Below are 12,762 nucleotides of genomic sequence, written 5' to 3'. Positions count from 1 at the left end.
CTGGGTGAATCAGGCTGGCCAGAAAGGGAACCTGAGGGGTGGGGGAGGGGCACAGGAGCCCAAGGGGGAGCTCTCTGCAAATGGGGGGGGGGCCTACTTGGGTTGCAGATGAGTTTCTCCAGGGACACAGAGGGTCTCGGCCTCCCTCCAGAGCAAGGCTGCTTGTGCCCCTTTGTGACTTGAAACGGGGTGGTCCGAAATGGGCAGAGTAGATTTTCACAGAGGTTGCGGTCACTGGGCGACGTGCAAAAGCCAACACTTATAGAGGAAGGTTGCCTTTTATTTCTTCCCCCAGCCCCCCCCCCCACCTGTCTGTTTTTTTGCTGGGGAACCTTGAGCTTCCCAGCTTGGGGTCCACCCTCTTTTCTAGCCCTGGCATCTAGACGTTGTGCCATGTCCCTATTCATTTGTTGGCCTAAAACGACACCCTGGGGCAAAGCAGACAATGCAAACACAACTACAAAGATACTGATGCAAACAGAACAGAAATCACGCTAAATCTTGTTTCAAAAGTATTAAAATACATCTGTTTTCCTTCCCCAAGGGCCACAGATCATTCAGCTCCTGGCTTGAAGGGTCCTGGGCAGGTGGGGGCAAGGCGGGGCCATGGCTGGCACTCCTGTCTCTCACCTGTATTGACCTTCCCTTTCTCCTCTGTTCTCCTTCCCCAGCTGACGCCAAGCCCCACATCAAGTGTGAGGAGCAGCGGGGGGGCCCCCAGGGGCCGGCCACCCACCGCTGCGAGGACTGCGGCCGCACTTTCCCCCAGCGGGACGCCCTGATTTCCCACGTCCTGCGCACCCACTTTGGCGAGCGAGCGCTGCCCTGCCCGCAGTGCGGAAAGTTCTTTGGCAGCGACAGCAGCCTGGCCGCCCACCAGAGCACCCACTGCCTGGAGCGGGTCTTCACCTGCATCGACTGCAAGAGCAACTTTGTCTATGAGGAGCAGGAGGCGGCCCGGATCCACGCCCAGCTGGCCCTGGGGAAGCTTTTCAAGTGCTTTGGCTGCAGCTGCAAGATCGCCGCCCTCCTGGCCAGAGACCAGAAGCCAGACGTGCAGGAGGGCTGCCCCCCCTTGGGACAGCTGGATGCCACCTTCTACAGGTGAGGAGTCTGGGACTGGCGGGAAGGGATTCTCCATAGTCACGGAGTCAGGGATCAGCTCTGGGTGTCTCTGGCCTGAGAAATTCATCTTTTGGGTTTTTAAAATAAAAAGCTCCTGCACTTGGAGGGTGGCTTCAAAGTTCCTGCCTTTAGTCATTCTCTTCGCAGCCCTCCTCCATCCAAGGGCCAAAACTAACAAGATTGAATTTCAGAAACGACAAATGTCAGGTTCTGCACTTAGGAATGAAGAACCAGATGCGCAAATATAGGATGGAGGACACCTGGCTTACTAGCAGTACATGTGAAAAGGATCTAGGGGTCTTGGTGGACCACAAGCTTCACAGGAGTCCACAGTGTGAGGCAGCAGCAAAAAGAAACCCTAATGCTATTTTGGGCTGCATCCACAGATGTCTAGTGTCCAGATCAAGGGAAGTCATAGTCCGTCCCCCCTCTTCTGCCTTGGTCAGACAAACACCTGGAATACTGTGTCCAGTTCTGGGTGCCACAATTTAAAAAGGATGTTGACAAGCTGGAATGTGGGCAGAGGAGAGCAACCAAGACGATCAGGGGTCTAGAAGCCAAGCCTTATGAGGAGCAATTGAAGGAGCTGGGGATGTTTAGCCTGGAAAAGAGGAGTGAGAGGAGATATAGAATCTTAGAGCTGGAAGGGACCCCAGGGTTATCTAGCCCCCTGGGGAGAGCCATATTCAAATATCTCCATGGCTGTCACAGGGAAGAAGGCGCAAGCTTGTTTTCTCCTGCTCTGGAGGGCAGGATCCAAACCAATGGATTCAAGTTACAAGAAAGGATATTCTGACTAAATATCAGGAATAAGCTCTCGGAGGGTAAGCTCTGTGCCACAGTGGAAGGGTCTCCCTTATGAGATGGTGGGCCCTCCTTCCTTGGAGGTCTTTCAACAGAGGTTGGCTGTCCACCTGTCAGGGATGCTTGAGCTGAGATTCCCGCATTGCCGGGGGTTGGCCTGGATGACCCTGAGGTCCCTTCCAGCCCCTTCATTCTGCCTCACTGCCCCCTCTCCTTTTCATCCCTCAGCCGCCAGCGCGCGATGGAGCAGGTCCGCCAGCGGGCCGCCCACTGGACCACCTCGGAGACCAAGGCCTTTGTGGAGCTGTGGGGGGACGACCGTGTCCAGACGGCACTCTTTGACAACTATCGCAACGAGGTGCAGTACAAGCGGCTGTCGGACAAGATGCGGAAGATGGGCTTCCACCGCAACCTGGAGCAGTGCCGCCAGCGGGCCAAGGACCTGCGCAGGGGGTTCAAGGAGATCCAGGACGGGAACCTGCACTCCAACCGGGCGCGCCAGACCATGCCCTTCTTTGCCCTCCTGGACCGCTTCCTGCTGATGAGCCGGGGGCTGGTGGTGCCCAAGGTGTGCGTCAACAGGACCAAGCAGAGGGGGCGCAAGGGCAGGGGGCGCAGGGAGGAGCCCCAGGGGGGAGATGCCCCCTTCCTGCTTGCCCTGCCTGCCCAGCACCCCAACTTGCGGGACCTGACGCTGCAGGAGCAGGATCCATACCTCCATGCCCTGGCGCTCCCCGACTTCCACCTGCAGAGCCGCTTCACAAGCCAGTATCGCCAGGGGGCCGGCCTCCCTGGCTACCAGCTGCCGCCGCCCGACCAGGACCCCCCGGCCAACGCTGTGGGGCTGCCCGGCTGCCCGCTGGAGGGGCAAGACGAGGACTCGCCCGCCCTGCGACTGGCAGACTTCTCCCTGCGGCCACAGGACCCAGACGCCTCCCCTGCCGTGGAGTCCTGCCGGGCAGCCGCTCGCCTCCAGAGCCAGGACCTGGTGCTGAGCCCCATCAATGGGCTTTCAGCCACCAGCAGCCTCTGGTCAGAGATCGCCAGCATGACTACTACGGAGAACCCCGCTGGCGTGGCAGCCCCAGGAAGCGCCCAGCGTGAGTATTTGCTTATTGGTATATTTATTCCTTCACAGCATTTACAGCCTGCCCTTCATTGAGCGTTTTCCACCCCAGAGCAAAGTGGTAAAAATAAACACAGAAGCACAATATACAAAAACTGCAAAATCGTATAAGCAGGACCAGTAAACAACCGGAAAACCTCTATCATACGCTAAACTAACAAAATTAGAGCAGAGGGGAAAATCATTATATTAAGATCCACAACTGGGGGGGGGGAGTCAAAGGGGATTATATGTTTATGTTTTTATTTCACTTCTTAACCTGAAGCACCACTTTAGCTAATGGGGCCTCCTGCTGCCACTGCACAATTTCTGTTCTCATCCTGAAGCAAAGTTCTTAGCCCAAGGTACTATTTCTGGGCTAGCGGAGTCTGTAACCTGAAGCGTCTGTAACCCGAGGTACCACTGTATTTAGAAAGCAACTCACGCCTCTCTTTTTCTTCCTTCCACCCCCGTCAGCCTGGCACCCTGGGAAGGCCCCCAGCTCCTCTGCCAAGCGGATGCGTGACCTCCGCTTGCGCCGCAGGAGGCAGCGGGCCGCCATGGCACGGGTGCTGCTGGGGGCCAGCTACCGCCCCAACGACCGGACGGTGTGGAGCAAGACGCAGAAGACGGACTGGTGGGACAACCTGGTGGCCGGGCCGGCCGATGACGGCGAGTGGGTGCGCTACTTCCGCATGTCGCGGGAGGCGGTGCTGGAGCTGGTGGAGAGGCTGCGGCCGGTGCTGCAGCGCGAGGACACCAACATGCGGGCCGCCATCCCCGTCGACAAGCGCGTGGCCCTCACGCTCTGGAAGCTGGCCACCTCGGACAGCTACCGCTCGGTGGCCAACCAGTTTGGCGTGGGCGTGTCGACCGCCTCGGTCATTGTCATGGAGGTGTGCGAGGCCATCCACGACGTCCTGCTGCGGCACGTGGTCCACCTGGGGGACGCCCAGGCCGTCATGGAGGGCTTTGAGCAGCTTGGCTTCCCCAACTGCATTGGTGCCGTGGACGAGACCCACATCCCCATCCTGTGCTCGCCCCACGGCGCCTCGGCCTACATCAACGGCAAGGGGCTGGTCTCCATGGTGCTGCAGGCCCTGGTCGACAGCGCAGGGCGCTTCATGGACGTCTACGCCGGCTGGTCGGGCGGCCTGCAGGACTCGGGCCGGCTGTGGGGCTCCCCGCTCTTCGAGCGCATGGAGAAGGGCACCTTTGGCCCCCAGACCACCACGGAGATCGAGGGTGTGGCCGTGGGCCCCGTCCTGCTGGGGGGTCCTGCCTGCCCCCTGCGGCCGTGGCTGATGAAGCCCTACCCAGAGGCCCCAGAGGGCCCCCGCCAGCGCTTCAACCTCTTGCTGGGCAAGTGCCGCATGGCCGTCAGCTACGCCTTTGAGCGGCTCAAGGGCCGCTGGCGCTGCCTCCTCAAGCGCCTGGACGTGGCCGAGAAGAACGTCCCGCTGGTCATCGTCGCCTGCTGCATCCTGCACAACATCTGCGAGAGCCGCAACGAGGCCATGCAGGAGGGTTGGGAGGAAGGCATGGACTACGCCGACCTGCCCTCGGCTGAGGGTCACGCGGACGCCTTCTCGGACGCGGAAGAAGGGGCCGGGGAGGCTCACGGTGTCCGCGAGGCCTACTGCGCATTCTTCGAGAAGAGGCAGCAGGCGGAGGAGCTCTGAGGGGCGCTGTGCGTTGTGTGTGTTGTGCGAGGACACCCCCTTCCCCACCCCACCCTGTGGGTGCTGCCAAGAAGGGGGGACAGGAACTCAGGCTAACTCAGGTTACAATTCTCTTCCATGACTTCCCAGGGGGGCAGCATCCAGGGGTCCCCCTCGGTGAAGTCCCCCTGCTTACCGGTTGCACTGTTTTGACCTTTTATAAACCTTTTATAAAAATTGGCTTAGTAGGAAGTTTTCACCCTGGACCTCAATAAATCCTTGTTCTTCTTGAAAGGACTTTGGTGGGCGTGTCTTAAATGTGAAATTTCTCAGGTTTCCCCAGTCATGAATGAGGCTGGCAGGATGCGGGGGGGGGCAGGGAGCCCCCAGTTCCCTTTGCAAAAGAGAGCTTGGTGCAGGATGTGAATGAGCACAAGGGCTGGGGGGGAGCGCAGTGAAGGGACAAGTTCAGTAGGGTGTGCTGATTTTTACAACAAAGGTGTAATGACTTGGGAATTCAAAAGATTTCTTGGTTAAATTAATATAACTTAGTTTTGCTTGGTAAGTAAACTGTGTGTAAGATGGCATGGACATCATTAAAAATGACTGCAGTTATATTTTACATTAATATTTTTACTTTTATTTATTAATACTTTTCATTTTTAGCATTACCTGACACTTTCAAAAGGTAAAATTAAAATTATTTGGTTTTCCGAAAGCAGTTGATGTGCTTTTTCATCAAATGTAGATTTGCCAAGCTAAACATTATCTAGTCACAAACTTAAGAAATTTGAATTCTTCATGCCCAGAAATATATTCTTAAGACCGCTCCCTGAAGAAATGTGCAAAAATTAAGTCCCGCCCCATAAAACGACTCGCCCTCCTAGCTCAGGCTGGGAACTCTTGCCCCAGTGCTGTATGTCCTCTTCTGCCCCTGAGCCCTGTGGGGAGCCCCTCTCCACCCAGGAAGACCCTTGTTGCCCCCTCCTCCCCAAAGCCCAGGCCTGTGGTTGTCCTCAGCGACGAGTGGTTCTGCTGCTTCAGTTCCATGGTGCACCCATGCCAGAGTTTGCCAAGCTCTCTTGCCCAGAGGTCTGCCCCCAAAGCCCACTGCACATTTTCTAGAGCAGGGGTGGAGAACCAGTGGATCACCAGACGACAATTCCCATCATCCTGGATCATCAGCCACAGTGTTTGAACTGAGGAGAGCCACTGGTTAGGCACCTTGATTCTCACATTTGAGGGAAACTGGAGCACCATAGTTAGGAGGGCTCATCTCCCTGTTGCCCATCAGTGCAGCCAACTTGTCCTCCTGTTAATTTCTGTGATTTCTGCCCATTCTTTATACTCAGAGTGCCTCTGTGCACGTGAGGGGTGTCTTCCCCTCAGCAATTACAATTATTCCTTACACCTCCAGGAGTGTTTTTCAACCTGTCTCAGAGAAGTCCTGCAATGGGGCACTGGAGGAGGCGCTTGCTGCAGCGGCGGCAGCAGCAGGTGCTCCAGGAAGGGAGAGTTGCAAGTCAGGTAGAAGAGACCAATTTCTGCCTCCTCAGCCTGACTTGGGGAAGAGAGACCTTGCTCTATCATTCTGGCTTTGGCCAAACAAGTGACTGGTCTTTGGGTCTGGTTGGGCAGAGAGCAGCTGATCCAACGCTCGTCTAACCAGCAACGAGGACAGGCACATCCTGTTGCATCAGCGAACATCCCCACTCTGCATGCATCTTGCCCCTGAATGGTCCTTGAAGGCACTGCGGCAAGACCTTTGTTGCAGCAAGAAAATCTCTCACTGGTGTACCGTTACTGCACTTGGGTAGCTATAACCATTGAGGTGGGTGCAATTTCTCTACTGCTGAACATTGAGGCAAAGCACCTTCTCAGCAGCTAAGCACAGAGGGGCTTGCATCCATGCTGCCATTAACTTTCCACAACCAGTGCTTCGAGCTCTCCCTAGTAGAATGCCACCGTAACAGCAGTTGCCAGCCCTCTAGGCACACACAGTGAGGCAAAATCATAGCTAGCCAGGTCAAGGTTTTGAGGGGAACTACAGTATCTAGGTATAAAATCTAATAAATAAAGGAGAGAACAAGCAAGCAAATATTTGAGATCAGTATTACCGGGCTGCTTCAAGAAGGGCAAGAGTCGCTGCTGTATCTGTGGCCATTCTGTCCAAAGAGATTTGCCTTTTCTTGCAAGGAATCCTATTCGGAATAAGGGAATTTATTTCCCTTTAAAAAAGGGAAATGTTGACAGCTATGTGTGGGTACAGTGAAAGGGCCAGCGCAGACTCTGCAGGGACATCTAGCAACACCTTTCTGTGAATGATGGATACCTAAGACTAAAGCAAAACTGGCTGGGATTCTGCCACAGAATTTTTGCCTCCTGTTTCTGAAGATGGTGCACAATCCTTAAACCTGACAAAGGGTGATCTCTAAGCATCAGAAACAGCTTCTCTTATGAGCACCCATATCAAATGATAAGTATGGACAGTCTGGAATCCAGCAAGACTAATGTTAAGAGAATAAAGGATTTTACTAACATTGTCCAGTTTTCAATCCCTATTCTGTGTTTTGTCTCATAATTGTATGGTGTTGACAGCAAAGAAGGGAGAAAGGAAAGGAAATGAAGGAAGACTAATGGTTTGGTGTGTTTCCCTTTATTGACACACACAGTCACAGAATATGAAGGCAGCTTGCATCTGCTGTGGTGGTGGAGAGAGACATCTAGCTGTGACCTAGAAGAAAGGAAACCAAGGTAGACTTCACGCCACCTCAGGAAGCCTCTGGCCTTGCCCAGAGTTGCCACTGCAAAGGAGCAAAAGATCAATGGGAAGCTATGCTGAACCGCGCTGATCTAGTTTCCTTCTGGTTATCCCAAAAAATAATTCCAACCAAATTAAGCTATCTGGGAATGTCCCCGACAGTCATAAGATCAAAGAATATTTGGGGAAACTACAGGAGAGACTGAGTATGAAACAGGCCAGGGCAAGCTTGAGTGTAGAATTGCAGAGTTGGAAGGAACCCAAGGCAGCACCTGGTCCAACCCCCTGCAATGCAGCACTCTGAGAGGAGCACGCGGCTTTGAATCCATCTCTCCAAAAGTCTGAGGCAGGGAAGTTATCATGGCACTCTTTATTTAGGAACACAAAACCTCCCCTCCCCCCCCCATGCCCTGGAATCCTCCTCATTCTCTTGGCATGCTGCATCTGCCATCTATACATATAAGAAGGAAGAGGCAGCCAAATGCCTTGAAAAATTCCAGCTGGAAGAGTTCCAGGCACCCTCCAAGCCAAGTCTCCAGGAATGGGAGTTTTCTCCCAGAGAGAGATCCTTTGCTCTGCCTCCTTCACTGCAATCCACAGCCCTAGAGGCTTCTGGAAGCTGCGCGTGAAAGCGCAGGCCCAGTTGGCTCCATGCCTGGCCCAGTCTGGGCTCACTTCTTCTTCTGTACATGGGCACAGTCATACTTTCCCCGCACGACCTTGAGCTTGACCCCTGGCAGGTCCTGCGTCCTCCCGCCCTCCACCAGGACGATGCTGTGCTCCTGCAGGTTGTGCCCTTCGCCTGGGATGAAGCAGATGGCCTCCTTGCCGTTGCTGAGCCGCACACGGGCGCACTTGCGGTTGGCTGAGTTGGGCTTCTTGGGCTTTCGGATCATGGTCTTCAGCACCACCCCTTTGAGCTGGGGGCAGCCACTGGTGGGGCCGGGCCTTGGCGGAGGCAGCTTGGGGCGGCCTTTGCGGTGCATCTGGTTGAGGGTGGCCATAGGGCAGCTCGGGGGTGGCAGCACCGGCCAGGGTGGCGGAATGAAGCTGCGAGGGAGGGCAGCTGCTCCTGGCAAAAGAAAAATACAAGGGTCAGGAAAGGGCCACCCAAATGATCAAGGGGATGGAGAGACCCTCCTAGAAAGAAAGGCTGTGGCAATTGGGGCCTCTTGGCTTAGGTGAGTAAGAGGCAACATGGTAGAAGTTGATAAAGTTACGTCTGGCATGGAGAGAGTGGAAGGAGAAAAGCGTCTCTCTTTCTCCTTAGGAACTCATGGACATGCAATGAAGCTACACATTAGAAGATTCAGGACAGATGAAAGGGAGACTTTTTTGACGCAGGGCAGCTAAACTGTGGAACTTGCTCCTCCAGGAAGCAGTGATGGTCACCAACTTAAGACAAATTTACAGGGGAGGAGAGGAGGGCTCTCGATGGTGGCTGTGCTCTGCCTCCATGCTCGGAAACAGCGCTGCCCTTGTGCTCCGATCCCGCACCCTGTTGGTGACCGCGGGGACAGGATGCTGGCCTGCATGGGGCGCTCTCCTCGGGTTCCTCCCCTTATCTGAGAGGGCGCCCAGGGCAGGCGGGGGACTGAGGTCCCACTCGCACAAAGGCCCTTCGGGAGCCCCCGGCTCTGCCCCCCTTCCCGGCCCCCTCCGAGAGGCAGGGCAAGAGGCTCTCCCGGCGGCCACCTACCCCAGCGCAGAGGAGCCGCCAGCGCCCGCAGCAGCCCCGCCGGAGCCATCCTGCGCCGACGCCCCGCTCTCGCCTGCTCACAGGGACCGGAAGGAAGGAAGGAAGGAAGACCCCCGGATCCCGCCCAACTCTATGATCCAGGGTCACGTGGCATTGGTGGGCGGGGCGGCGGGGCGGACTTCCGGGGGCGTGGCCTGGCGGCAGCCCTGAGAACTTTCGTGTCCGAGCGGGGAGAGGAGGCAGCCTGGCGCGGGGAAGGAAGCGCACAGGCCGCGTCCTCCGACTGGCCAAGGGCGCCGCCCCTCAAGCGGCTCCTCTTCCGATTGGGCGACGGGGCGAGAGGGCCACGCCTCTCTCCTCATTGGGCGACGGAGGCGGCGCCCTCCCAGTGACGCCCCGGGGAGGAGTCGAGCTGCTCTAGATTGTCGCCCAATGAGATTGCCGGAGGGAGAACTTCCGGTGTCAACGACAGAGGCCCCGCCCCCCACATTGCACGGACTGTGACGCCTCTCTGGGCGGATGTTGGCAGCAAAGTGCCTCCGGCTCTGCAGTGCCGGAAGTGACTCTGGAGTCCAAGGCGCGATCTTTCTGCGCTGTAGAGCGGTTCCGTCATAGAACTTGCCTAGCCTTGGGCGCATGCGCAGGGCGCTCTCCAGCTGAGAATTGGCGCTCATTTTGCTGACATCACGAGTGGCGCTGGGGGTTAAACCACAGAGCCTAGGACTTGCTGATCGGAAGGTTGGCGGTTCGAATCCCCGCGACGGGGTGAGCTCCCATTGCTCTGCTCCTGCCCACCTAGCAGTTCGAAAGCACGTCAGAGTGCAAGTAGATAAATAGGTACCACTCCGGCGGGAAGGTAAACGGCGTTTCTGTGCGCTGCTCTGGTTCGCCAGAATCGACTGAGTCCTGCTGGCCACATGACCTGGAAGCTGCACGCCGGCTCCCTCGGCCAGTAAAGCGAGATGAGCGCTGCAACCCCAGAGTTGGTCACAACTGGACCTAGTGGTCAGGGGTCCCTCTACCTTTCCTTTACCTTGCTGACATCCAAAGTGAGCAAAGCCGTTTTCTTTGCTTGTTAGTGTTGTAAGAAAGTCAGGGGCAGAGAGGGGAATAAAGGAAAATGACCCTACTAATATCCGAATTATATCATTCTACCAAAAAAGCCCCACAAGAAAAATAAACTGTGCCTTGAAGAATGCATCGTATTTTCATGTATCGTTGAGTGTGATTTAATGTGCCTTTTGCTATGTCCGTCTTACTGAAAGGAGTCTGAATATATTCTTGCTGAGGTGCCCTTACTGAGATGTATCTCGTTCTCCACAAAGTGTATCTCTTTTCAAATGTATTTTCCTTACAAAATGTAATCGTGAATGTATCTTTATTGAAATGTTGTATTATGCTGTACTTTTCTGAATGTATCCAAAATGTAGTTTTGAAGAATGTATCAACCAAAGTATTTAAAAATGTATGTACTTGACTCAATTTGTATCCAAAAGGCTGCCAAAAACACTCTCCACCACACGGCCACCTACTGAGTCTGCAAATAATGCCATGAATACACACAAATGCCGGCTCAAAATAAAGTGGTTTTATTTTCCAGTAAGTATGCAAACATCGGACTATCACACCCAAATTGATAGCAATGCAGAATAGGATTTCACATTTACATTGAAGCCATTTCCTGAGCATCTGCATGCTGATTATGAGCAGTTGCGGAGGTATTTTCCTGTAGATAAAGGAGAAGCCAATAAGTAGATCCAGAATTAAATGGGACGAAAGGCGTCAGCAAGACTGACACCTCCCAAAAGTCTTTCAACATCCTACTTACCTTATGTTAATCCACTCCTCATGCCATTCATGTCTCTTCCCGCCACCTCCACTGTTCTTGATTTGTGTGGAAACCAAAAGGTATAAGAGTCAAGGCAGTCCTTTTCTTCGGGGTCTCACTCCGTTTCATTACGTCTGTTGCAACAGTTTTTGTTTCTCTTCTGTTTTTTTCCCAATAAAGGATCAGGCTTTGCTTTTTCCAAATCCTTCTGTGGTCTCTATGTCATTTCCCGACCGGCATGGAGCCTCCAATTGCACTCCTTTTGAGGTCCCAGTCCTCCTCCTGAGACAAGGACCCCTGGGGGGGGCAATTAATTATTATTTCATCAGGCTGCAGACACGCGAGCTGGAGGGGAAGCTGCAGAGACTGGTAAATCTTTATTTGCTTTTCAGTTGTTTTTAGTTTTGATTTTTTGAAATGATTTTGTTGTAGGTTTTTTTAAAAAATCTTTTAAATGTAAACTGCTTTGAGAGATTTTGTGCTTTAGCAGTACAGTGGTACCTCTGGTTATGTACTTAATTCGTTCCGGAGGTCCGTTCTTAACCTGAAGCACCACCTTAGCTAATGGGGCCTCTTGCTGCTGCTGTGCTGCTGTTGCACAATTTCTGTTCTCATCCTGAAGCAAAGTACTTAATCCGAGGTATTATTTCTGAGTTAGAGTCTGTAACCTGAAGCGTATGTAACCTGAGGTACCACTGTACATAAATACTTTTACAAACAAATAAATAAAACAAGTGAAGCTGAGGGTGGCCCAACATGGAGCACAGGGGGCTCCCCTGCCCTTCTTTATTTATTCCTAAAGAATTTTATTGATTTGTTAACACACAAGCAAAAGTGCAAAGGTAACAAAAAGAAGGAAAGTGAAGAATCAAAGATTTATACCACAAAGCACCACGGACTGGAAGGACAAAGTACAAAGATACAGTGCAGCTCCAAAGGGATAAAAAAGTGTTAACTTTATTAAATCTTCCCTGTGGCAGCTGTTCAGATATTCCACAGAATCATCAAATTGTAGAGCTGAAAGAGTTGCATGATGCAGCCTTGACAGCGCACTCTGAGGAAGCTCCGCAGAGACTCACTCACTGTTTTGCTCAAGTCTGCAGAGAGTTTGGCCTCACCACCAGAGCAGCGAAGGCCATCATTCTGGGTCAGGATATGTCCAGCACTTGACACATCATTCCTGCATCACTGGACTAGGTGACCCTTGAAATGCCTTCCAACACAACACTTCTATGCATGAGGTGGAAGATGATGTTGTCTACCTGGGTTCCACCGTTAGAAGCAACCACTCCATTGACGCTGAGCCAAACAAGCATATTGGCAAGGCAGCTACGGCAATGGCTCATCTCTCCAGTGTCCAATACTTGGTCCTGTTACGGGAAAATCTAGGTGTGAGGCTGCTCAGTCACCCAGCTCGTCGGGCAGAGCCCACGGGTCCCTGCGGAATAAAGGAAAGAGTCCAGCCACCAACCAGAGCAAATAGCTGTAGACCGTCCTGTATTATGGCCATCCTGTATCAAACCATCCCCCTTTGATAGTCCTTCCTTCATGGAGCAAAATAAATGTGGACTGGTGTAAATCCAATGTACGGTTGATTTACTATGAATTTATAACAGAAACATCGCGTATGTCATGTGTGAGTGTGTGTACAAACTGAATGATGGGGGGTGTTCCTGCAACAGTTTCCCCCTTCGGAGATAAGATTGCAAAGGTGGCTACTGGATACAGGATGGTCATAATCCCTTAAGCGTACCAACACGTACTCAGGAGCCCTACCCA

General features: G+C 53.5%; 2 protein-coding genes across 14 annotated transcripts in view; one reads left to right on the top strand and one right to left on the bottom strand.

Annotated features, from left to right (window-relative positions):
* The window catches only part of LOC128423991 (uncharacterized), a 29,709-nt gene extending 24,296 nt beyond the window's left edge, over window positions 1-5,413 (top strand). For all 13 annotated transcript variants that reach the window (XM_053409716.1, XM_053409713.1, XM_053409707.1 and 10 more), the window contains 3 exons: window positions 672-1,104; window positions 2,158-3,029; window positions 3,512-5,413. In XM_053409716.1, coding sequence (XP_053265691.1) covers window positions 672-1,104; window positions 2,158-3,029; window positions 3,512-4,716 — 2,510 coding nt within the window. In that variant the 3' untranslated portion in view covers window positions 4,717-5,413. The remainder of the gene's footprint in view (window positions 1-671; window positions 1,105-2,157; window positions 3,030-3,511) is intronic.
* Window positions 5,414-7,335: 1,922 nt separating this feature from the next.
* MRPS12 (mitochondrial ribosomal protein S12) lies at window positions 7,336-9,247 on the bottom strand. Its single transcript, XM_053409810.1, has 2 exons — window positions 9,156-9,247; window positions 7,336-8,528 (listed from the first exon to the last, which is right to left on the bottom strand). The coding sequence occupies exons 1-2, from the start codon at window positions 9,202-9,204 to the stop codon at window positions 8,128-8,130; spliced, it is 450 nt and encodes a 149-aa protein (XP_053265785.1). The 5' UTR covers window positions 9,205-9,247; the 3' UTR covers window positions 7,336-8,127.
* Between the last annotated feature and the right edge of the window lie 3,515 nt (window positions 9,248-12,762).

This window comes from Podarcis raffonei, chromosome 12 (genome assembly GCF_027172205.1).
Source record: "Podarcis raffonei isolate rPodRaf1 chromosome 12, rPodRaf1.pri, whole genome shotgun sequence".
In the NCBI taxonomy this organism is placed as follows: Eukaryota; Metazoa; Chordata; class Lepidosauria; order Squamata; family Lacertidae; genus Podarcis; species Podarcis raffonei.
This window is presented reverse-complemented; position numbering and strand designations above follow the sequence as displayed.